At 39.5% G+C, this 23,549-nt stretch overlaps 1 protein-coding gene and 2 non-coding genes across 4 annotated transcripts in view; all 3 read right to left on the bottom strand.

The window, feature by feature from the left end:
• LOC137491092 (uncharacterized) overlaps positions 1-23,549 on the bottom strand; it is a 52,982-nt gene extending 29,433 nt beyond the window's left edge. The window contains exons 1-3 of one of the 2 annotated variants that reach the window (XM_087248830.2): positions 23,520-23,549; positions 19,995-20,144; positions 10,845-13,729 (exon numbers count right to left, since the gene is read on the bottom strand). In XM_087248830.2, coding sequence (XP_087104956.1) covers positions 12,504-13,729; positions 19,995-20,079 — 1,311 coding nt within the window. In that variant the 5' untranslated portion in view covers positions 20,080-20,144; positions 23,520-23,549 and the 3' untranslated portion in view covers positions 10,845-12,503. Of the gene's footprint in view, positions 1-10,844; positions 13,730-16,881; positions 19,327-19,645; positions 20,145-23,519 lie in introns of those variants that run through there. The other variant, XR_015483352.2, reaches the window with a different exon arrangement.
• trnap-cgg (transfer RNA proline (anticodon CGG)) lies at positions 3,737-3,808 on the bottom strand. The gene has a single exon. It is a non-coding gene; the product is annotated as a tRNA-Pro (tRNA).
• trnap-cgg (transfer RNA proline (anticodon CGG)) lies at positions 4,117-4,188 on the bottom strand. The gene has a single exon. It is a non-coding gene; the product is annotated as a tRNA-Pro (tRNA).

The raw sequence follows: 23,549 nt of genomic DNA, 5'->3' as shown, positions 1-23,549 counted from the left end.
GAGTACGGCCTTAGAGTCTGGATGATTATGTCTCAAACCTGACCGGTACCCTGGACCCTGCTCCTCTTGAATAAGCTCAAACCCAAAACCCTGAGATTAAGAGTCTCATGCTCTACAGACTGAGCTAGCTGGGCTGGTGAGGAGCTTATTCAAGAGCTAGACACCGTTTACATCAATACCTTCCCTACCCTGGAGAATGTTCTGCTAAATCCTGATTTCATCCTGTAACGCTGGACAGAATGTCGCTTGACGTGCGTTCCAAGTTGTGAGTGATTTACATGTTTAGTCAATGCAAACGCGCGTATAGACATCCTGCGGCATGATGCGCGCGAATGGTGCGGCGCGAATGACGCAAATTGATCATTTTGCGCGAATCCCTCGAGTTCGAAAATCTGAACTCAGTGATTGTGACGTAGAACCTGTTGATGGTGTCCCGGGGGAAAACCTCCGAGCAACAATCAACCACCAACCTTTCAGATAGCAGGCAAACGTGCTAACCAATTGAGCCAAAGAGACTTAGTGAAAGGTCACCTATAGTGGTAGAAACACTGAAGTTTGTCTCAAAAGGTCTGTCATATGAACCTAATGTAAGTTTGCTTAGAGAGACAGAAAGGTAACAGAAGCACCCAACATGGAGCTCGAACACATGACCCTGATATTAAGAGTCTCATGCTCTACCGACTGAGCTAGCCAGGCTGGTAAGAAACTTTTTCAAGAACTAGTTACCGTTTACATCAATACCTTCCCTAACTGTGACAAAGTTCTGCTAAATCCTCATCTTGTATCATCTCAGCTTCATCTTGTAATGCTGGACAGAATGTGGCCCAGGATCTATGCCCAGTGCACGTGTTAGCAGTTGCAAGGCAGCAAAATGCCTAATTCGTCCCTGGGTGGGCTTGAACCAAACCACCAACCTTTCAGAAAACAGCCGAACACGCTAACCGATTGCGCCATAGAGACTAAGTAAAAGGTCACCTACAGTGGTAGAAACGCTGAACTTTGTCTCAAAAGGTCTGTTATATGAACCTAATCAAAGTTTGCTGAGAGAGAGACAGAAAGGTAACAGAAAAGCCCAACATGGGACTCAAACCTTCGAACTTGAGATGAAGAGTCTCATGCTCTACCCACTAAGCTAGCCGAGTTGATGAGGAGCTCTTTTAAGAGCTAGACACCATTTACAGTAATACCTTCCCTACCTGTGATCTTACTGCTAGAGCTTGGAGAAGGGGTATAGGTGTGTGTGGATTTCGGTCATACACTTTACATCTCCAGGCAGAAAAAAAATCCTCAATAGGTTTGAGGAATGGAGAATATGGAGGGGGAGATAAACAACTAAAAAACATGGGTGGGCAGTAAACCAGTTATGAACCAGATGAGCTCTGATTTTTAAATTGCAATTCTTTGTGAAAGGTGTTTACCTATATGATCAGTTAGTATGCAAAATAGGACAACTGACTTTACAATTGTGAATGACAGTGTGTTCCTTGTGAAAACAAAAGATTTCTGCATGAAAATTGTTCAAAATGCAAAGAATTGTGTGTAGTGTTTTGAAAAAAGTGTGTTTGAACCTGCAATTTGAGCGTAAAGCAGGAAATGTGCTTGTAGTTTAGCAGAATTGGTTCAGGGGGTTGGTGCATCAGTTACATGTAGTAGTCATTGTGTCTGTAGTACAAGTAATTGTGTGTAAACAAATGGAAAAAAAACTGTAATTAATAGGTCACCTATAGCTTTAGCTTGAGGCTGTGTTCAAAATGACATCAATGTTTTCAAAGTGCACTGCTAAGGGAGCACAATTGTAAACATGACGATTGCTAAAACTGAACTGCAAAAATAATTTGAAAGCAAATTACACTTAAGGGAGATGATCTTAATGTTTTTTTATTTGAATTTAAACTTTGAATGTTAGAATGTTCTAAATGAATATGGCATAGGGGGATAACTGGGAATAGAACACAGCCAGGAACTATGTTTCTACAGCTCCAGAGTTGTAGTTGTGAGTGCTTAAGTTTGCGACGTAGTTTGCGAATGTTCGGTGGAGCAATGGATTTGGGAAACGGCAAATCAACAAACTATGCTTATAACTACGGTACTTGCGACCTTAGTTGGCTAACGATGGTTTTGGTCGGCTAACTTCATGTTAAATAATTGTCTTTAGGAATTTGCAGTTAAAATGTAAAATTCGATAAAGCAAGTTTTAATTGTAATTGTAGACATGTTAGTTGAGACATGTTATCGGTTGTTATTGCCTATAATTTAAATTGTTACAACTGTAATAGCATTTTGTATTGCAATATTATTACTAAATGCAAATTAAAACTAAATGCTATAGCTTAAAGCAGGGGTCACCAATCTCGGTCCTGGAGGGCCAATGTCCCTGCTGAGTTGAGCTCCAACTTGCCTCAACATACCTGCCTGAGTATTTCATGTATACCTTGTAAAACCTTGATTAGCTTGTTCAGGTGTTTTTGATTAGGGTTGGAGCTAAAATCTGCAGGACACCGGCCCTCCAGGAACAAGTTTGGTGACTCCTGGCTTAAAAGGATAGTTCACTCAGACAGCAACTTTACAGGGCAACACTATGCTGACAAACTGGCATTCTCAGAAAAAGGCCTCAGTAAGCCACAACGCCCTTACAAAAAAGCAGACAACTGTAAGGGCTCAACCAAAATTTGAACCTGTGATTTCTCACGGCATGAACGAGAATCATACTCCTAGACAACCAAGCCACTATGCAAAGGAATGTTTTATGTGCCGACACTATCTGATGGCAAACTGGATTTCTTCGAAAGACGTTTTTTATGAAAGCCATAATGCCCTGTAAAACAACAGAGAAACTGCAAGGGGTAAGGATTTGAAACAGGGACTTTTCACACCCTAAGCAAGAATCATACCCCTAGACCAACAAGCCACAAAAGCTTGAATATTTCACAAGACATCAGAAGCAGCAGAAGGTCAGAAATCCTTATTTAACAATTGTGTCAGAACATACCTTCAAAAGCTTTAGCGTTGAAGCAGGGCTTTTGCTTCATTTGGACGCCTTAAGCGTGAATCATGCCCCTAGAACAACGAGCTACTGCAAAACAGTCACTTTACATGGCAACACTATCTGCTGACAAAGCGGCATTCTCTGAAAAAGGCCTCTGTGTAAGCCACAACACCCTTACAAAACAGCAGACAACTGTAAGGGCTCAACCTAAATTTGAACGTGGGATTTCTCACGGCATGCTTGAGAATCATACTCCTAGACCAGCAAGCCACTATGCAAAGGAATGTTTATGTGGCGACACTATCTGCTGACAAACTGGAATTTTTCGAAAGACATTTTTATGAAAGACATAATGCCCTGTAAAACACAGGACACCTGCAAGGGCTCGTCCGGGATTTAAACCCGGGACCTCGCCAGCCGAAGCGAGAATCATACCCCTAGACCAACGAGCCATTGCAAAACAGCAACTTTATATGGCAACACTATCTGTTGACAAACTGGCATTCTCAGAAAAAAGGCCTCTTTGTAAGCCACAACGACCTTACAATACAGCACACAACTGTAAGGGCTCAACCAAAATTTGAATCTGGGATTTCTCATGGCATGAACGAAAAATCATACTCCTAGAACATCAAGCCACTAGGCAAAGGAATGTTTTATGTGGCGACACTATCTGCTGACAAACTGGAATTCTTCGAAAGACAGTTATATGAAAGAGATAATGCCCTGTAAAAGATAGTACACCTGCAAGGGCTCGTCCGGGATTTGAACCCGGGACCTCTCGCACCCGAAGCGAGAATCATACCCCTAGACCAACGAGCCACTGCAACCCACCCACTGCAAATTACTTTATATGGCAACACTATCTGCTGACCAACCGGCATTCTCAGAAAAAAGGCCTCTGTGTAAGCCACAACGCCCTTACAAAACAGCAGACAACTGTAAGGGCTCAACCGAAATTTGGATCTGGGATTTCTCATGGCATGAACGAAAAATCATATTCCTAGACCAGCAAGCCACTATGCAAAGGAATGTTTTATGTGGCGACACTATCTGCTGAAAATCTGGAATTCTTCGAAAGACATTTTTATGAAAGAGATAATGCCCTGTAAAAGGTAGTACACCTGCAAGGGCTCGTCCGGGATTTGAACCCGGGACCTCTCGCACCCGAAGCAAGAATCATACCCCTAGACCAACGAGCCACTAAATTAACACAATTTCACATGGCGTCAGAAGCATCAGATAGTCAAAAATCTTTCTCTAACGAATCAAGGGCACCCTAATCGAGAATCATACCCCTAGACCAATGAGCCACTGCAAAACAGCCACTGCAAATATCTTTATATGGCAACACTATCTGCTGACCAACCGGCATTCTCAGAAAAAAGGCCTCTGTGTAAGCCACAATGCCCTTACAAAACAGCAGACAACTGTAAGAGCTCAACCGAAATTTGAATGTGGGATTTCTCACGGCATGAACGAGAATCATACTCCCAGACAAGCAAGCCACTATGCAAAGGAATGTTTTATGTGCCGACACTATCTGCTGACAAACTGGAATTCTTCGAAAAACGTTTTTTATGAAAGCCATAATGCCGTGTAACGCAACAGAGAAACTGTAAGGGCTCATCCGGGATTTGATCCCGGGACCTCTCGCACCCTATGCGAGAATCATACCCCTAGACCAACGAGCCACAAAAGTTTCAATATTTCACAATAAATCAGAAGCAACAGATGGTCAGAAATCCTTATCTAACAAACATTGAAGCTGGCCTTTTGCTTCATTTGGACCCGGGACTTCTGCAATGGTTTGTCCAGAATTTAAAAGCAGGACCTCTCGCACCTTATGCGAGAATCAAGCCCCTAGACCAACGAGCTACTGCAAAACAGCCACTTTACATGGCAATACTATCTGCTGACAAACCTGCATTCTCAGAAAAAAGGCCTCTGTGTAAGCCACAACGACCTTACAAAACAACAGATAACTGTAAGGGTTCAACCGAAATTTGAACATAAGATTACTCATGGCATGAACGAGAATCATACTACTAGACCGGCAAGCCACTATGCAAGGAATATTTTATGTGGCGACACTATCTGCTGACAAACTGGAATTCTTCGAAAGAAGTTTTTATAAAAGACATAATACCCTGTAAAACACTTGACACCTGCAACTGCTTGTCTGGAATTTGAACACAGGACCTCTCGCACCCGAAGCAAGAATCATGCCCCTAGACCAATTAGCCACTGCAAAATAGCAACTTTATATGGCAACGCTAATTGCTGACAAACTGGCATTCTCAGAAAAAAGGCCTCTGTGTAAGCCACAATGCCCTTACAAATCAGCAGACAACAGTAAGAGCTCAACCGAAATTTGAATCTGGGATTTCTCACGGCATGAACGAGAATCATACTCCTAGACAACCAAGCCACTATGCAAAGGAATGTTTTATGTGCCGACACTATCTGCTGACAAACTGGAATTCCTCGAAAAACGTTTTTATGAAAGCCATAATGCCCCGTAAAACAACAGCGAATCAGCAAGGGCTCATCCGGAATTTGAACCCGGGACCTCTCGCACCCTAAACGAGAATCATAACCCTAGACCAACTAGCCACAAAAGCTTGAATATTTCACAAGACATTAGAAGCAACAGATGGTCAGAAATCCTTATCTATCAAACATTGAAGCAGGGCTTTTGCTTCATTTGGACCTGGGACTTCTGCAATGGTTCGTCCAGGATTTGAAAATGGGACCTCTCGCACCTTATGCGAGAATCAAGCCCCTAGACCAACGAACTACTGCAAAACAGCCACTTTACATGGCAACACTATCTGCTGACAAACCGGCATTCTCAGAAAAAAGGCCTCTGTGTAAGCCATAATGCCCTGTAAAACACAGGACACCTGCAAAGGCTCATCTGGAATTTGAACCTGGTACCTCTTGTACCCGAAGCATGAATCATACCCCTAGACCAACGAGCCACTAAATTAAGAGAATTTCACATGGGGACAGAAGCATCAGATTGTCAGAAATCTTCCTCTAACGAATCAAGGGCACCCTAAGCGACAATCATACCCCTAGACCAAGGAGCCACTGCAAAACAGCAACTTTATATGGCAACACTATCTGCTGACCAACCGGCATTCTCAGAAAAAAGGCCTCTGTGTAAGCCACAACGCCCTTACAAAACAGCAGACAACTGTAAGGGCTCAACCGAAATTTGAATGTGGGATTTCTCACAGCATGAACGAGAATCATACTCCTCAACAACCAAGCCACTATGCAAAGGAATGTTTTATGTGCCGACACTATCTGCTGACAAACTGGAATTCTTTGAAAAACGTTTTTATGAAAGACATAATGCCTTGTAAAACAGAGAAACTGCAAGGGTTCATCCGGGATAGCAAACCAGGACCTCTTGCACCATAAGCAAGAATCATACCCCTAGACCAACGAGCCAATAAAATCTGAAGTCTTCACATGGTATCAGAAGCAGACGGTCAGAAATCTTTCTCTAATGATTGAGTCAGTACATACCTTCAAAATCTCAAACGTTGAAGCAGGGCTTGTGCTTCACTTGGACCCGGGACTTCTACTGCCCAAAAAAAGAGTCGCAGCCCCTTTTTTGCTTATAAATTGTTGTTGTTTTTATCCAGTAGCTGCAGTGAGGTAAATAGATCTTATCCATTTCACAGATTAAAGCTGCATGGCAAAACCACACATAACATTATGTAAGTGATTAGTGGAGGAGGATGGTGATAGCATCAAATAGCTATCTCAGCGCATAGTATCAGAACCACTCACTAATTTGTGTGATTGAAATAGGTCTCATTCATTTCACTGATATGAAGCTGCAAGGAAAGAAGGAAAAGGTTCCATCAAGATTTGAACTCAGATCACTGGATTCAAAGTCCCGAGTGCTAACTATTATACCATGGAATCAAAACCTTTGCAAGATGATATCTGATGCTTGCAAACTGCCGTTGAAACAGGCCTCTGTGAACACCATGATGTCCCTCAAAACAACAGACACTTTCAAGGGCTTGTCTTGGATTTGAACCTGTGAGCCCTTGCACCTAAAGCAAGAATCATACCCCTAGACCAGGGCTATTCAATTGGCAGCCTGCGGACTGAAGCCGGACCCCAAGGCAGTTTGTTTCGACCATCCAAATAGTGTGACCAAGACATCAAAAATAAATTTAGTTAATTCGAAAAACGGACGCTATACTTATGAAGTGACGTGCGTCTGTTCAGCGCGAGCTGCAGTTAAAGGCTGCACAGAGCATGAGTCACCATAAGTGAGTGGTGCGGACAGCCGAAAACATTTGAATTTTGTAGGAAATGCCTTTTGTACAATGCACTGTAATCATTAATAGAGATGCAAAGATTAGCTAATTTCACTATTAAGTGTGCTTTAATTTGTTACAGTTAATTAATCCTAAAAGCTTCTTTAAGCCGCATTTCTGTTGCACAGAAAAATTATGACAAGTTGCCAACTGTGCGCTAGTTTAAAGTTCCAAGTATGTACAAGGCTACTACGCGCATACACTGCAGCGGCCATTCCCAGATCACGTCTTTTCCGCTTGCAAGTTTGCTATTTCTGAAGCGGCTCAGCTGCAGCTGAACAGGAGAGAACCCGCAGAAACAATTTGCGCGCACAAGTGGAGCAACGCACTTGCCTTTGTCCGGGCGCACGCAGTAGAAAACATCTCACGGTAAGAGTTGTGCATGCCTTTCAGTGCAATGTAAACAAAAGATATGTTAGACAAGTCATTATTAAAATTATTATGTACGCATGAACCCAGATGATAACAACAGTTAATCTAAATAGCTACTTCCCTAATATAAAGCTTGTTGTTCTAATTTACATTAGACGTGATAACCGTGAAAGCATGACTATTATTCAGACTATAATCCTACAACCAAATCTATAATGTTGCATCACTAATTGTTATGCTGCTCAAAACATAACATATGAATGTGTCTGAATGTAGAAGAAGCCTACTTCAGCAATGCACTGCTTTTGTTGTGTGAAATACAACATTGTGAATGTTTGTAAAGAAAAAAAAAGTCAATTGGACAATGCAGTTGTTTTAAAATACAATATATTAACATTTGAATGTAGGAAAAGCCAACGTGGGTGTCTTTATGAGTACAAATACAGCATATGGGCACTTATATGTAGTTGTGTCATCACTTGTATAGCAAGTCTCCAGCCCATTGTTTGGGATGCTTTTTATGAACCGGACCCCATGACAAATTGAATAGCCCTGCCTCAGACCAACGAGCCACTGCAAAACAGCAACTTTATATGGCAACACTATCTGCTGACATACCGGCATTCTCAGAAAAAGGCCTCTGTGTAAGCCACAATGCCCTTACAAAACAAAAGACAACTGTAAGGGCTCAACCGATGGATGGGTGGCTGTAAGGGCACAATGGATTTCCTTTAAAAACATGGTTGATTACTCCATATATCATGCCTACAACAGTGAGTGAAGTGTTTATTTATCGAAAACGCACGTAAGCATTTGGCATACTAAAAATGCACTTCAGGGATTTGGACAAGTCAGGGGGAACAGGTTGTGGCATGTTGTGTGTTGCATAACATTGCCATACGTCATTGATGTCTCTTGGACATAAATGAGGAAAGTTTTCAGTACTTTAAGCCGCAAAAGTGCTGTTTGCCAGATGTTTATAAAACTGTTCTTCTCTCAGCCGCCATCATTGTGTTTACATAAATGCGAGGAGCGCAACACATTTACAACCCCACCTACTGCAGTGTAGAAGTGCTGGAAAACAGTATAGCGTCACTCAGCTTTTTCAAACATTATTCAGACATGAAACATCCTGTGCACATGAGAAAATGTTCTGCCGCATTCATATCATGTGTGCAACTTTTTGTCCATGTGTTTCTTAATGCCTAGTTCACACTAGAGGATTTTAAGCCTGATTTGAGCCCGATTTGGAAGTTAACGAGCTCGCCGACAGATCGGGCTGTGATCGGGAAGAAATCTGCGGGTGCACGGCGCTCGCCGCTCTTTATGTGTGAACTAATGAACAACAGATCAACGAGGCTCGCTGATGCGTCGCCGACACCTTGCAGACGGAAATCCAACATTCAGCATGCTAAATATTCCAGAGCAGTCGGCCGACTCAACCCCACGTGTGGTCAGATGTAGTGACGAGCTGCAGCCAATGAGAGAGCATATCAGCATGAGCTAAATGCCTGTGTGTTCAGGAGCTCAGCAGAAACATCTGTGATTGGTCAGAATGGGCATCGGTGCACTCGCTTCATTCTGCGTTAGCACAGACATGAGAGTTGGCTATATTAACAGTGGAACTAAAATTGTGTAACTATTAGAATTACCATACTGCTCATTCTGACCGTTCTCATATAAAACACCATATTGTCACAACATATTTACATTCAAAGCTATAATTGAGATATTAAAATTAAGCTTTGAATGTCAGGCATCATATTTAATGACACCATTACCTTAAAAATATAATATTTTTTTGGTAATACAGCCTATAAATATGTAGTTAAGATACTAAAACACTTAAAGGTCTTGGCTTTCATTTTCACTTTCAAACAGGAGCTATTTGGCGGCACAGAATCTGCTGTTTTGAAAGATATCTGAAGTAAATTGATGTTTTTGCCATCAGAAAGTTTTGTTTATGTTAGCAGGAAGTTGCCAGGCAAGAAAATGCACACACATTTAAAGTCACAGCGAAAAGTATCAGACATGCATGCATTCATTTTGACCAATATGGTAATTTAAGGCAGAAATGCTCAGTTCTTTACTGTTTTGTAATAAAAAAAATAACAATGTCAGAAAGAAATACACTGATAGTTAGAAAACGGCAGGGTGTTATAAATATGTTAGTTTTATTTCAAAGAGTTATAAAATTACAAAAATTAAAAACTTTGTGTATCTATCCACTCGAACCATGCAGATGAGTGATTAATCCGCTCATAAATCAGCTGATTTGACGATGTTTTTAAATGCTTTCTCCAAAGCTTGAAACGCTGTCAGTGATGTAATCAGCACACAAGCAGCCAATAGTGTTCAGCTTTTTCTGATGGCTCCTCCCTCAAATTTTCATTGGCTGTGGTTTGGTAGCTTGAATGAGCTGATGGGGAATGAGATGTTGTCAGATCATGTAGTGTGTGACCCCCCTCTTGTGGATCATTCACAGAGTGTTGCGTAGTGTGAACACCACAGAGATTAAAATGACACAAAGTCAAGTCATGTAGTGTGAACAGCACAGCGATCTGCTGATGTTTAAAATCCTGTAGTGTGAACTAGGCTTAAGTAGGGAGCACGAGTCATTACTTCCACTTTCTTTAGTGACCTCACTGGTTGACCTGGAGCAGATTAATTCGCTTCAGTCAAAAACAGGGGACTGAAGGAGTTAGAGTTCTACCTTCAAATTCATCTCAACAAATCAACGTTAATCCTTTTTCTCAACATCCTGTTTCTCATCACTTTTTATTAAATATAATTATTTAATTAATTTTTACTAAATTTAATTATTAATTATAGAACTTTGACTTGATTTATCTAATGTATATGTTCACACTGCTTAATGTAAGAATGTTCAGTGTCCTTGTTTCTCTGTTTGCTTATTTTAATTTTGTTTTCAGGAGACTCACAAAAACCAGGTCATAGGCCATGGAGATCTCTCTCTCTCTCTCTCTCTGTCCCTCTGAACAAAGTATCGATGCAGAGGAGAAGAAAAACACCTGTTCTAGTTGTCCTGATATTGTCTACAGTAATTTACCTGTTTGATTCATCTGTTTTGATTGTAATTCTTTTTAAAGTAATTCCTTTTGTATGGAGATAGACACTGTGTGTAGTAAGGATAGTGTAGCAGACTGTTGATGGAACCAGTTTCATAACACAGCTGAACGTACAAGAAACATTAATTCATTTTCTTGTCGGCTTGGTCCCTTGCCTCAGCGGAATTAACCGCCAACTTATCCAGCAAGTTTTTACGCAGTGGATGCCCTTCCAGCTGCAACCCATCTGTGGGAAACATCCACACTCACATTCACAACCACACTCATACACTACAGTCTATTTAGCCTACCTGTACCACATGTCTTTGGACTGTGGGGGAAACCAGAACACCCGGAGGAAACCCACGCAAAGGCAGGGAGAACATGCAAACTCCACACAGAAACACCAACTGAGCCGAGGTTCTAACCAGTGACCTTCTTGCTGTGAGACGACAGCACTACCTGCTGCCCCACTGCCTCACCGTACAAGGTCCATCCTTGAGATTTTAACACAGATGGTCTCTTGTGTCTATTGTGACCCTGATTTAGCTTTTCACAGGTCGGAGATCAGCTCTTAATAACTTAGGGTCGACCTAACCCCCAGGAACCATGTCGCTATCCATATCTGGAGTTAGATACAATTCTTTCTTAACGCACGCATTGAGGCCATCCATATCTGGAGCTAGATACAATACTTCATTGACACGAGCATTTAGAATTGTCTATTTTTGCTGTAACCAATGAGAACTGTTTACCTGGATCCCACCCTTTCTGGACTTGTGTAGAGTATAATTACTGCATTGTTGTACTGTAAGTCAGAGTGACCTAGGAACTCATTGCAAATGTTGAGCTGGCTTCTGCTGATGAAACTGCAAACTATCTTCAGTAAACTTCATTTATTTATTTGAATCTTTGACTCCGGCTCTTCTTCATCTGACAGACTGGTCATTCTTTGGGTTAAACTTTATACCATCCCTACCGTAGTAAACTAGAACTTACAAATAAAGATCCTTTACTAATAAAAGATGCAACACAGGACAATTGAATGGGCTTTCTAAACTTGATGCCCTGCTATACTGCAAACTAACCGTCCTGGTAACCATGATTTGTTTCTCATTCAGGGAGTCAGACAGAGAACATCATCCAAAACAACACTAGCTACATGAATACACTGGAGAGTGTGGAGAGTGGGAGAAACGCGACACATTTACAACCCCACCAACAACCCCAGTGTAGGAGTGTTAGAAAAGAGTATACCGTCCCTCAGCCTTTTTAAACATTATTCAGACATGAAAAATCTTGTGCATATGAAAAATGTTGTGCTGCATTCATATCATGTGTGCAACTTCTTGTCCATGTGTTTCTCAAGCTGCGGCAATTGAGTGAAACTCTGTGGACACTGATCAGATCTGTACGGTCTCTCTCCAGTGTGAATCCTCTTCTGTTTTCAGATGTGTTAACCAATAACACTTCTTGTAACAGTGTGAATCGTCTGGTGCAGTTTCAAATTTGGAGCTGTAAGAAAAGTCTTCTCACACTCAAGCACATATACTCTTTCACACCAGTGTGGATCTTCATGTGTTCATTAGGGTTTGCTGATCGGTTGAAACTCTTTTCACACTGAGTGCATGTAAATGGTTTCTCTCCAGTGTGAGTCTTCATGTGTTTATTAAGGTCTGAGGAGTTGCTGAAACTCATCCCACACCAAAGCTGCGGTCATACTAGAGTTTAAGCATGCGAAATTCTGTTGTTTGATTTCTCTCCAGTGTGGATCCTCAAGTGTAGATTACAGGATGATGACTGGCTGAAACTCTTCCCACACTGAGTGCATGTGAATGGTTTCTCTCCAGTGTGGATCTTCATGTGTTTATTAAGGTGTGATGATTGGCTGAAACTCTTCTCACACTGAGTGCACATGAATGGTTTCTCTCCAGTGTGGATCCTCATGTGTTTATTAAGGTGTGATGATTGGCTGAAACTCTTCCCACACTGAGTGCATGTGAATGGTTTCTCTCCAGTGTGGATCATCATGTGTATATTAAGGGATGATAATAGGCTGAAACTCTTCCCACACTGAGTGCATGTGAATGGTTTCTCTCCAGTGTGGATCCTCATATGTAGATTAAGGTTCGATGATTGGCTGAAACTCTTCCCACACTGAGTGCATGTGAATGGTTTCTCTCCAGTGTGGTTCATCATGTGTAGATTAAGGTGTGATGATTGGCTGAAACTCTTCCCACACTGAGTGCATGTGAATGGTTTCTCTCCAGTGTGGATCATCATGTGTAGATTAAGGTGTGATGATTGGCTGAAACTCTTCCCACACTGAGCGCATGTGAATGGTTTCTCTCCAGTGTGGATCCTCATGTGTTTATTACGGTTTGATGATAGGCTGAAACTCTTCCCACACTGAGTGCATGTGAATGGTTTCTCTCCAGTGTGGATCATCATGTGTAGATTAAGGGATGATAATAGGCTGAAACTCTTCCCACACTGAGTGCATGTGAATGGTTTCTCTCCAGTGTGTATCATCATGTGTAGATTAAGGTGTGACGATTGGCTGAAACTCTTCCCACACTGAGCGCAGGTGAATGGTTTCTCTCCAGTGTGGATCCTCATGTGTTTATTACGGTTTGATGATAGGCTGAAACTCTTCCCACACTGAGTGCATGTGAATGGTTTCTCTCCAGTGTGGATTCTCATGTGATGTTTAAGGTGTGATGATTGGCTGAAACTCTTCCCACACTGAGTGCATGTGAATGGTTTCTCTCCAGTGTGGATCCTCATGTGAATCTTAAGTTTGCTTTTTTTTGCCAAACTCTTTCCACACTGAGTGCAGGTGAAACAATTCTTGTCTCTCCTTTTCAAAATACCATCAGTCTGTAAATTAGTTTTTTCCTCACTTTTGACATGATGTTCCTCCTCTTTACTCCCCTCATTCTGTTCAATTAGGTCTGAAAAATATAAAAAATAAAAAAAAAACATTCGTTTTCATTAAGTCTATAAAACTCTGCATGAATATCTTCATCAAAAGCAGAAAATTGAAAAGACACTGGAAACATTGGCTACACACACTGTAATTTTGATGCACATTAAATGTAAAATTTATCAGGTCATATTTTGTTCTGTCCATTAATGTGTACACATTTAAACAGATTTAATTCAATTAATGTTTATTTAGTGCTTTTACAATGTAAAATGTGTCAACGCCGCTTAACATAGAAGTTATAGTAAATTGAATCTGTCAGTCCAGTTTTCAGAGTTTCTTACATAATTGATCATAAAAGTAATTTTGTTCATATTGATAAGACAGATTTGAAAGCTGTAAATGACCTGTTTTTATTCGTATTTATTCATAATTAAAACAAAATGTTTTTCTAAAATGTGTAAAGTAGACCAGGGCTCAAAATTAACCTTTTTGCTTGGTAGCACCAGTGCTCCTAATTTAAAAAATGTAGGCGCATCAACCAAAATTTTGTCGCACCCACCAATTATAAGCACCGTTACCACAAGTTTTATACAAACAGATTTATTGCATTTGAAATCAACACTAATCAAACTAACAAGCAAAAAAATATATGCATGCATGAGGAAAATATGTCTCAACGAAATCCCATTATCACAAAAAATACCATAAATACTATAAATGAGGGACCAAAAGATACACAGACCACTCACCAGCCCTTCACGCACTGCTTGACACAACTGAATCTGTTAACGCTTGCTGTGCTGTTCTCACGGGTGCTGTCTGATACTGCACTGATTTTGACATATACTGTACCTTATTATATGCATACGTCATGTTAATAGCAATACCGGTCTTTTCATGAGCAGCGATATTAGTTTAATCAGTGCAAGCCCGCTTGTGATGTTTAATCTAAATTTACAATATATGCAATTGTACATAAAATGTGGTCTAAAAATATATTTTAAGTGTAGTCTAAAAATATACATACGCAATAAAAAATTATAAACCAGAGTTGTGCAGATAAAGAACAGTATATAGTGCAAAAAGGCTCGTGCACATGATGATTATGATAAAGTGACAGTTTCATAATATATGTGAATGTAGTATGATGTGTCTAACTGGTAGACCAATGTTACATAAAGTGACCAGTGCAGATGAATGTGTGCATGTGTGTGTGTTTTCATGTGTGTCAGAGTCCAAAAATGCATGTGGAGGGAGAGGGGAGTGGTGGCAGAGTTGGGAGAGGGTTCAGCTTCCTGACAGCCTGATGGATAAAGCTGTCTTGCAGTCTGTTGGTCCTGGCCTGGAGACTTCGCATTCTCCACCCTGATGGCAGCAGACTGAAGAAGCTATGCATTGGGTAAGTGAGGTCTGCTGTTATGCAGAGGGCTTTTCGGGTGAGACGGGTGCTGTAAATGTCCTGGAGGAAGGGTAGAGGGACACCAATGATCTTCTCAGCTGTTCTCACTATGCGCTGAAGAGTTTTCCTGCAGGATGCATTGCAGGCTCCAAACCACACAGTGATGCAGCTGGTCAGGATGCTCTCAATTGTGCCTCTGTAGAAGGTCTGCATGATTGAGGCTGGTGATCTTGCTCTTTTAAGTTTGTGGAGGAAGTAGCTGTGATTTTTTTGTCCAGGAGAGATACTCAGTGATTTGTACACCCAGGAACTTAGTGCTGCTCACATGCTCCACAGACGCACTGTTAATGGTCATTGAAGCATGCAGAGTGTGCACTTTCTTGAAGTCAATAACTATCTCCTTTGTCTTTTCCACATTAAAGAAGAGATTGTTGTCTCTGCACCACTCGGCCAGATGGCTCACCTTGCTTCTGTAGTTTTTCTAATCGTTTTTGTTGATGAGACCTACCACAGTTGTGTCATCCGCAAATATCATGAAAAGATTGGAGTTGTGAGATGGTGCACAGTCATGAATCAGAAAAGTGAAGAGGATAGGGCTCAGCATCCCTGAGAGGCCCCAGTGTTTAGAGTGATGGTGCTGGATGTGTTACTGTCGGCCAGTACTGCTTGTGGTCTTCCGCTGAGAAAATCCAGCAGCTAGTTACACAGAGAGGTGTTACTCTGACAGCTGGACCAGTTTTTGAGTGAGCTGTTGTGGGATGATAGTGTTAATTGCTGAACTGAAGTCTATGAACAGCATTCGGATGTAGGAGTCTGTTTTGTCCAGATGTGTGAGCGCTGAGTGAAGTGCAGTGGAGATGGCGTCATCAGTCGAGTGGTAGGACCGATATGTAAACTGAAAGGGGTCCAAGGAGGGGGCAGGACAGACTTAATATGCTGCATCACAAGCTGGAAGCTCCTCTCTGTGTGGTGTAAACAAAGACCAGTGTGTTATTGCCCGTGTTGGAAAGTCTGTGTGTTGGTGTATTTTTGGAAACACACTTTTTAGGTCTGCATGGTTAAAGTCCCCAGCCAGGATGAGAAAAGCATCTGGGTGGGCTGTAGGCTGCTCACTGATGTGCAGGTACAGGTCTTTCAGTGCCTCAGTCATGTTGTTGGCATTGGAGCTGGGAGGGATGTAAACAGAAAAAAGCAGTATGGCTGTTTATTCCCTCTGTAGATAAAACGGCTGGCACTTTAAAACCATAAACTTCACCAGTGGCAAGCAGTTTTTGCAGACTACAATGGTATCACGACTGGAACCGCAATGTCCAGAACATAGTCACTGAGCCAAGTTTCTGTAAACACAAATGCACAACAGTTCTTTACAGTCTTTTAAGATGAACGAAGTAGATGGCTATAGTCCAGTTTGTTGTCTAGCAAGCGTACGTTCGCTAGAATGATGAAGGGAATAGCAGGTTTGTGTGGGTTAGTCGCTAGCCTAGTTCAGATCCCCCAACGCTTGCCCCTCTTCTGCTTTCTCTTGCCTCCATTGTGGGCGAGGTGTTGAAGTGGGGGTCGGAGGATGAGTAGGCCTCTGGAGCAAACGGAGATTTTGCAGCTCCTCCGTGTCTGCGGAGTTTAACTTGTAAAGTTTGGTTCTGCCGATGTCGAGCAAAAATTTAAGACTATATGTGCGCTTAAGCACAGATAAACGCAGCGAGGACGTACATGACAAAGAACACAAAAACACTGTCTTGTCGAGAAAGAGAGAAGCCGCAGCGTGTGCACGTGCCTTCATCTTAGAAAAAGCAAGAGTGGAAGTGGAAGAGTGGTTAACACCAGAGTGGATGCAGCGAAAGAGCGAGTGACTGGTCTGGAGTCTGTGTTGGGTGGATACTCTGACTCTCTTACTACGCTGGAAAAAGAGTTTAGTATCTTGAAAAAAGAAGCTGGCTCTGCTGAGACCAAAGCGAAGATCTTGAGGAGAGGTCTCCCCGCTCAAATCACTATACGCAGCAAACCAGTGGACGACAAGGAACTGCCATGCGCCTTCGTAATTAAATGCCACTACTTTTCCGAACAAGAGGATATTTTGAAGAAAGCCATTGAAATGAAGGCAATCACGACAGTACACTGGGCTGTCAAAGACAATACAAATGTTAATGTCAATCTCCGGTTAACTTTTAAATTACCACTATAGCATGTTCGTTGTTATTTCTAGCTCTCAAGTATGTTTTGTCAATAATGGTGTAGCTTCGTATTAAAACATCAAGAGCTGTTCAAATGGTTTTGTTTTATATGTAAGATCCCACATGGTAAGCTAGTTAAGAGTGGGAGTAGCTGGAAGTGTGAGCAAGTTTACATGCAAGGTTTCAATGTTGTGTTGTTTCGTGTTTATAAGTGTTTGTGTGATCACCCCATTTTTTTTCTTTTTTCTCTTTTTTTTCCTCTCTCCCCCACACATCTCCCTACATACAAAACCCACAGATTCCTTTTAGATGCTTCTGATAAATGTTTTCGACAGCCCTCCATAAAATGGGTGGAGTAAAGACAAACTTTACCAGTTGGAATGTGTGGGGGCTAAATCACCCAGTGAAACAAAACAAGGTGTTCGCACATCTTAATAAGTAAAAATCCGATATTGTATATTCACAGGAGACACATCTGTTGAAAAAAAACTATTCTAAACATAATAGAGGAGGCTATACACAAATATATCATTCTAATTTTAACAGCAAAAGAAGGGGCGTTGCTGTTCTCATACATAAGAATGTACAGTTTGTTTTGGAGTCAAATGTGTTGGATAAAAATGGCAGATACATAATAATCCAAGGTTAACTTTTTAACATGTCTGTGGTCCTGGCCAATGTGTATGCTTCTAATTGGGACAATGAAAAATCTTTCAGAGATTTATTTTCAATTTTGCCTAGTCTCGACACAATTTAATTTTAGGAGGCGATTTAAATTGTGTTTTGCACCCAATTTTGGACCGATCTAGCTCTTCGAGTAATACATTAAGTTAGCCAGCACAATGTATCAACTCCTTTCTTCAGACATATAATGTAAGTGACCCCTGGAGATTTAAATATCAATCTTCCAAGCAATTTTTCCTCTATTCACCAGTGCATCAAACCTATTCCAGGATTGACCATTTTCTCCTGGACAAGCAGTTACTTCCCTTAATGTCAGAAGCAGAGTATGGTAGTATTGTTATTTCGGACTATTGTCCAGTCTCACTAAAGCTATGTTTTCCAGGCAATGTAATCCTTCAACGTACATGGCGGTTTAACTCAAAACTCTTGGCAGACGATGATTTTGTAAAATTTATTGATGCTCAAATTGATTTCTTCCTTAAGACAAAGGAATCCCCAGAGATAAGTTATAGCATCCTATGGGATACTCAGAAACATATATACGAGGACAAATTTTAGATTAAGCTAGTGCAATTAAAATTTAAATAGTGAAAGTCAAAACGGCTTACAGAGATTATAAATAAAAATTAATACAATTGATCAGCAACACTCAACATCACCTTCCGAAGAGCTCCATAAGAAAAGACTCCTTCTGCAAGCGGAATATGACTCCCTGACAGATGAAAATGCAGAGGATCTCCACATAAGATTCACGCCAGATTCATTGTGAACAAGGGAAATAAGCAGGCAGGTTATTGTGTTACCAACTGAAACAATCCTCAGCAGCTGGTTTTATAGCAGCAGTTAGTAAGGATGATGGCAGTATTATTACTGATCAACAGAGAATTAATGATCAATTAAAAAACTTAAATAAAACAGTTTACAGCTCTGAGGTAAACGAGATTGAACGTGAGAGCTTTTTTTATTATTTAGAATAACCATGCCTTTGTGATTTAGATTAGTTGGCATTAGAAGGAAATTTAACACCTTCTGTAATTGAAAATGCAATCAAAAAATTGAAAACTGGAAAAGCACCAGACCCCAATGGCTTCCCGTCCGAGTTTTATAAGAAGTTTACTGCCAAGCTAACACCCCTTTTGTGCAAGGTATTTGCTGAAGCTCTTGTTTCGGAATCACTCTTTCCTTAGATGCCCATAAGGCATTTGATAGAATAGAGTAGATCTATTTTTTTACAGCGCTTAAAAAAATTGGTTTTGATCCTGGATTCTGTTCCTTGGTTAAAATTTTATATTCCAGGCCCCAAGCATCGATTCAAACAAATAATATTATTTCTAAAGGCTTTCCACTCTCTAGAAGAACGAGACAGGGCTGCCCTCTGCTCTTTGACATTGCCATTGAACCTCTTGCAACTGTATTAAGGAACTCAGATGGCTTGCAAGGAATTTTCAGAGAGGGACATAAACAAAAGCTCCTGCTATATGTGGATGATCTTCTTTTTCTGTCAAATCCAGAAACATGTATTCCAAAAGCTCTTACAATAATTTCAGAATTTGGAAATGCTTCTGGATAAAAAGTCAATCTAGCAAAGAGTCTCCTTTTCCCTATCAATGATAGTGCACAGCAAATGTCCTTCCAATCCTTTCCATTTTCAGTAAGTCCTGATAAATTTGTATAGTGAGTGTGACACGCAAATATAAGGATTTGTTCAATAATAATTTTAAAACGGCATTAGTGCCCAAGGACGTTTTTAGTGCTCAAGGACACCTTACAAACAGTAGGAGAACAAAAAAAGCAACAACCTTAAGAAGGTAGAGAAAATGGGAGACTAATAATACATAAAATAATGACAAAAGACACGAGAACAAGCAACAAGAAAGAAACTCATTCCTGTCTTTCAATGAGTGCTTATGTGCATTTAGGAGAACTAGGCAGCACACTCAGGGCTGCAAGATGGATTTAATTTAGTATTCTTATTATTAAAATATATCTGAATGAGGATCAAATGACTGAGTTGGTCTTTGAGAATAAAAATTAACCTGTTTGTTCTTGCAGATCTTCCTGTTTGACTGTGAATGTTTCTTCAATCTTCACATCTTCACTCTCCTCTTTAATAAACACCATCTTTATAACAGTGTGGAGATCAGTCGCTTCAGCAGGAGATTTCCTCTGTGTTTGCACACTTTATTCTGTTTAAAATGAACAAAACAATGAACAGAAACAAACTTATCTTTAACATTTGCTTTAACAGTTTCTTTATATGAGAGTAATTAACAAACAAAAATCAGATATGTCTGATCAAGAAACAATAGCCACTGATCAGCTGATTAAAACTAGTACTCCATTTCTTATATATAGTGATGTATATTTATAATGGAATGACATTGTGCTATTCAATCAATTAAACTTTCATTAAAACACTTAATACACACTTTTACTTTATTCAAGTATCTTCTTAATTGTTTTGTTTGTTTTATTTATCTTCACAGCAAATTTTAGATAGTAGATTTAACTACCTTGGAGTTAAAATTAACACTCCCTCAGAGTTTATATGGGAATCACTATACGTGTTAAAAATAACACTTTTGAAAGTGTTAACATTGTCAACACCAAGAGAGTGTTAATTAGCAAACTCTTGTTGTGTAAAATATCTGTTCAATTTCCGAAAAAATACCAGCAGCTGTGGCTGCCAGAATCTTTTTGTGAAAAACATGGAAGTTTTATAGAACTGTATAAATTTACAAAAAATAACCATATTTCATGAACTAATACAATATTCAGTTTACAAAATCATAGCTTAGTGCAAAAAAATGTAAAGTCTTTAGATGCAATAATGTTTTCATGTGTGATGGCAAGTAGCAAACAGATTTTGACTGCATTAGTAACTACACAGTTACCTTTAAACAAAAGAAGATACAGCATAACATCAAATTTTCTCAGTTCATCTTGGACTTGAACAGAGACGCTATTATCCTCCACAATGGTGACACAAAAACCATTTTGCTGTTTTTCTTTCTTTTTTTTCATTTTTAGATTTTACGTAAAAATACCAGCAGCTGTGGTTGCCAGTAATCTGCTGTTTTTCACATTCATAAATTCAGTTCACAGAATATTTCTGTTAAAAGCACATTCAACAGTCTGTATTTTTTTATCGATCTCACACTGCAAATTTTAGATTTGGTAGATTTAACTACCTTAGAGTTAAAATTAACACTCCCTCAGTGTTTATATGGGAACCACTATAAGTGTTAAAATAACATTTTTAAAAGTGTTAAAATTTTTAACACCCAGAGTGTTAATTAGCAAACTCTTATTGTGTAAAATATCTGTTAAATGTATGTCAAAATACTGGCAGCAGTGGTTGCCAGAAATCTGCTGTTTTCAACATTTTAGATTCGTAAATTCAGTTTCCAGAATATTTCTGTTAAAAACAAATCCCATAGTCTGTATTTTTCATTCGAACACACGTAAGCCTTAAATTCCAGAGCAAAATCCTCACTAGTGTCCTCACTACAGAGGGCTGAACACTTAGACAGTGATGAAGTTAATGAGACAATTAAGTGTCTAATTAAAGGAGGATTGAGAATTGTTGATGAACAACTGTTAACAAGCAGAATCACTGAAGGACAGAAAAACACAAGCCAAAACCAAAGATGAAATCAACTGAGAAAAAAAAAACTCTAAATAAAATAATAATCAATAAAAATAAAACAAATTACACAATAAAAAATGTTATTTTTCAACATCTTTAAAAAAAAACTCATCAAATTAAACAACTTATCATGGAGCTTCACCTATTACTGACCTTTGACTTGATTTCTGTCATGTGAACAAAAACTCTTAATGAAATTTCTGTTGTTCATTTGAAGTCACCATGATGGAGGACAGAGTCTGCTTTAGTCAAGCTCTTCAACTTCTTACAATAAATGTCTTTTATTTTGGCTGCTATAGTTAGTGTTAATTACAATATTTATGCATATAGCATGGAAAGCTGAAAGAAAATTAAAATGACAGTCTGAAGAAGTTATTTATGATAATATAGCCATCCTTTCCTGCTTGTTTTTAATTCAGTATCATATTAATTATGTGTGAGAAATAAATAATATACATAAATGAAACCACTGAAGCTCCAATAATATATATAAAAATAAAAACCAATATTTACAATGAGAATGGTTGATCTATGGCAGAACTTAAAAACACCCAGACATCAACAATTAGTCTTTGAATCTCAATGATGGTGACAAACAAAAAATAAAAATCAAGTAAAAAAAAACACAACTGAAATATCACCTCCCAAAAACAACACAAAATAAAGAAAAAGAAAGAGATTGTAAAAACATAAAGCTGCATAATTTATTCATGCTGCAATGCATGCTGGGAGCTTTGTACTATGCTGGCACCCAGCATGCATTGCGGCATGAACTATGCAGCTCTTTTTTTTTTTTTTTTCAGCAACCACGGTTGAGGTTCATGTCCTGATTCTTGATGCCTGTGTGTCATAAAGAGTAATTTGGAGCTTGAATGTTTAGTGCATGACACTCTAATTATTAATTGCATCCTAATTGTTTGTTGAATTTTCTATGAAGAGCAGCAGACTGCCAGAAGTATTGTCCCATGCAGTTTTAATACAACTATATTTGCATATCTTTATGAATCAACTTATTAAACACCTGAAATTATATCTATAACAATTAACCATAAACAGTATAGTTTCTCTTGATCTTTCTTGCTATAGCTGATGAGTTTAAGAAACACAGCTATAACAGTCAGAGAAACATTAGGATATCAGTGTAAAGCTTCAAGAGCTCAAATAAGCAGCCTCTGATCTCTATGATGGTGAGGTCAAATGAAATATTTTTAATAAAAAAAATATTCTTACATAAATGAAGTCAAACTGTAATCAGTGAAGCTGCTTATACTATTATTTAATGGAGTTGTTTAATCCTCTGTTTTAATTCAGTTGGTTTGGTGTGAGGCTGTGTCTGTAGTTTTATTTCTTCCTTCAATTTCTTATTCCTTCAGTGATTGTGCTTGTTAACAGCAGGTGTTCAACAGCAGGTGTCTCAATTCACTTATTTGTGGTCATTCCCTCTGTCTAGTGGACTAAACTAATTGACTAATTTAAGGGCCAGGTGAATGAGGGTGTGGCGAGATTTCAGACACTCTGATTAGTTTCTCAAATACAAGGGTTTTCTACAAAGGTAGATACATGTTACTCTGTGTGACAAGGAGGCAAATCAGCTTCTAATGCCGATCTAACTCTAGAATTTTAACACTTTACTCTGAATTACCTCAACACTTGAAATTTAACACCAATGAATTTGCTGTGTATTGTCTGTTTATAGCACTTTTTTGCACAAGACAAATTTCCTCTCTGGAACAAAAAGTTTATCCTATCTTTATTCAAAAAATAGACCTCATTACTGTAAGTTTTAGTAAATAGTACTACTTTGTATAAGGGTTAAAATAATATTGTCAACAGGTACATAATTTAGCACTGAATGAAAACACTGAAACTTTAATCAATCGCTTTATATAAGGCTAAACGCTTCAAAACAAACCTTTCTCCAGTTGAATCACAGCGCGAGAGC

This window comes from Danio rerio, chromosome 4 (assembly GCF_052040795.2).
Source record: "Danio rerio strain M-AB ecotype USA chromosome 4, GRCz13ab, whole genome shotgun sequence".
Classification (NCBI taxonomy): domain Eukaryota; kingdom Metazoa; phylum Chordata; class Actinopteri; order Cypriniformes; family Danionidae; genus Danio; species Danio rerio.
Note: the sequence above shows the minus strand (reverse complement) of the source record. Positions and strands in the feature narration are given on the sequence as shown.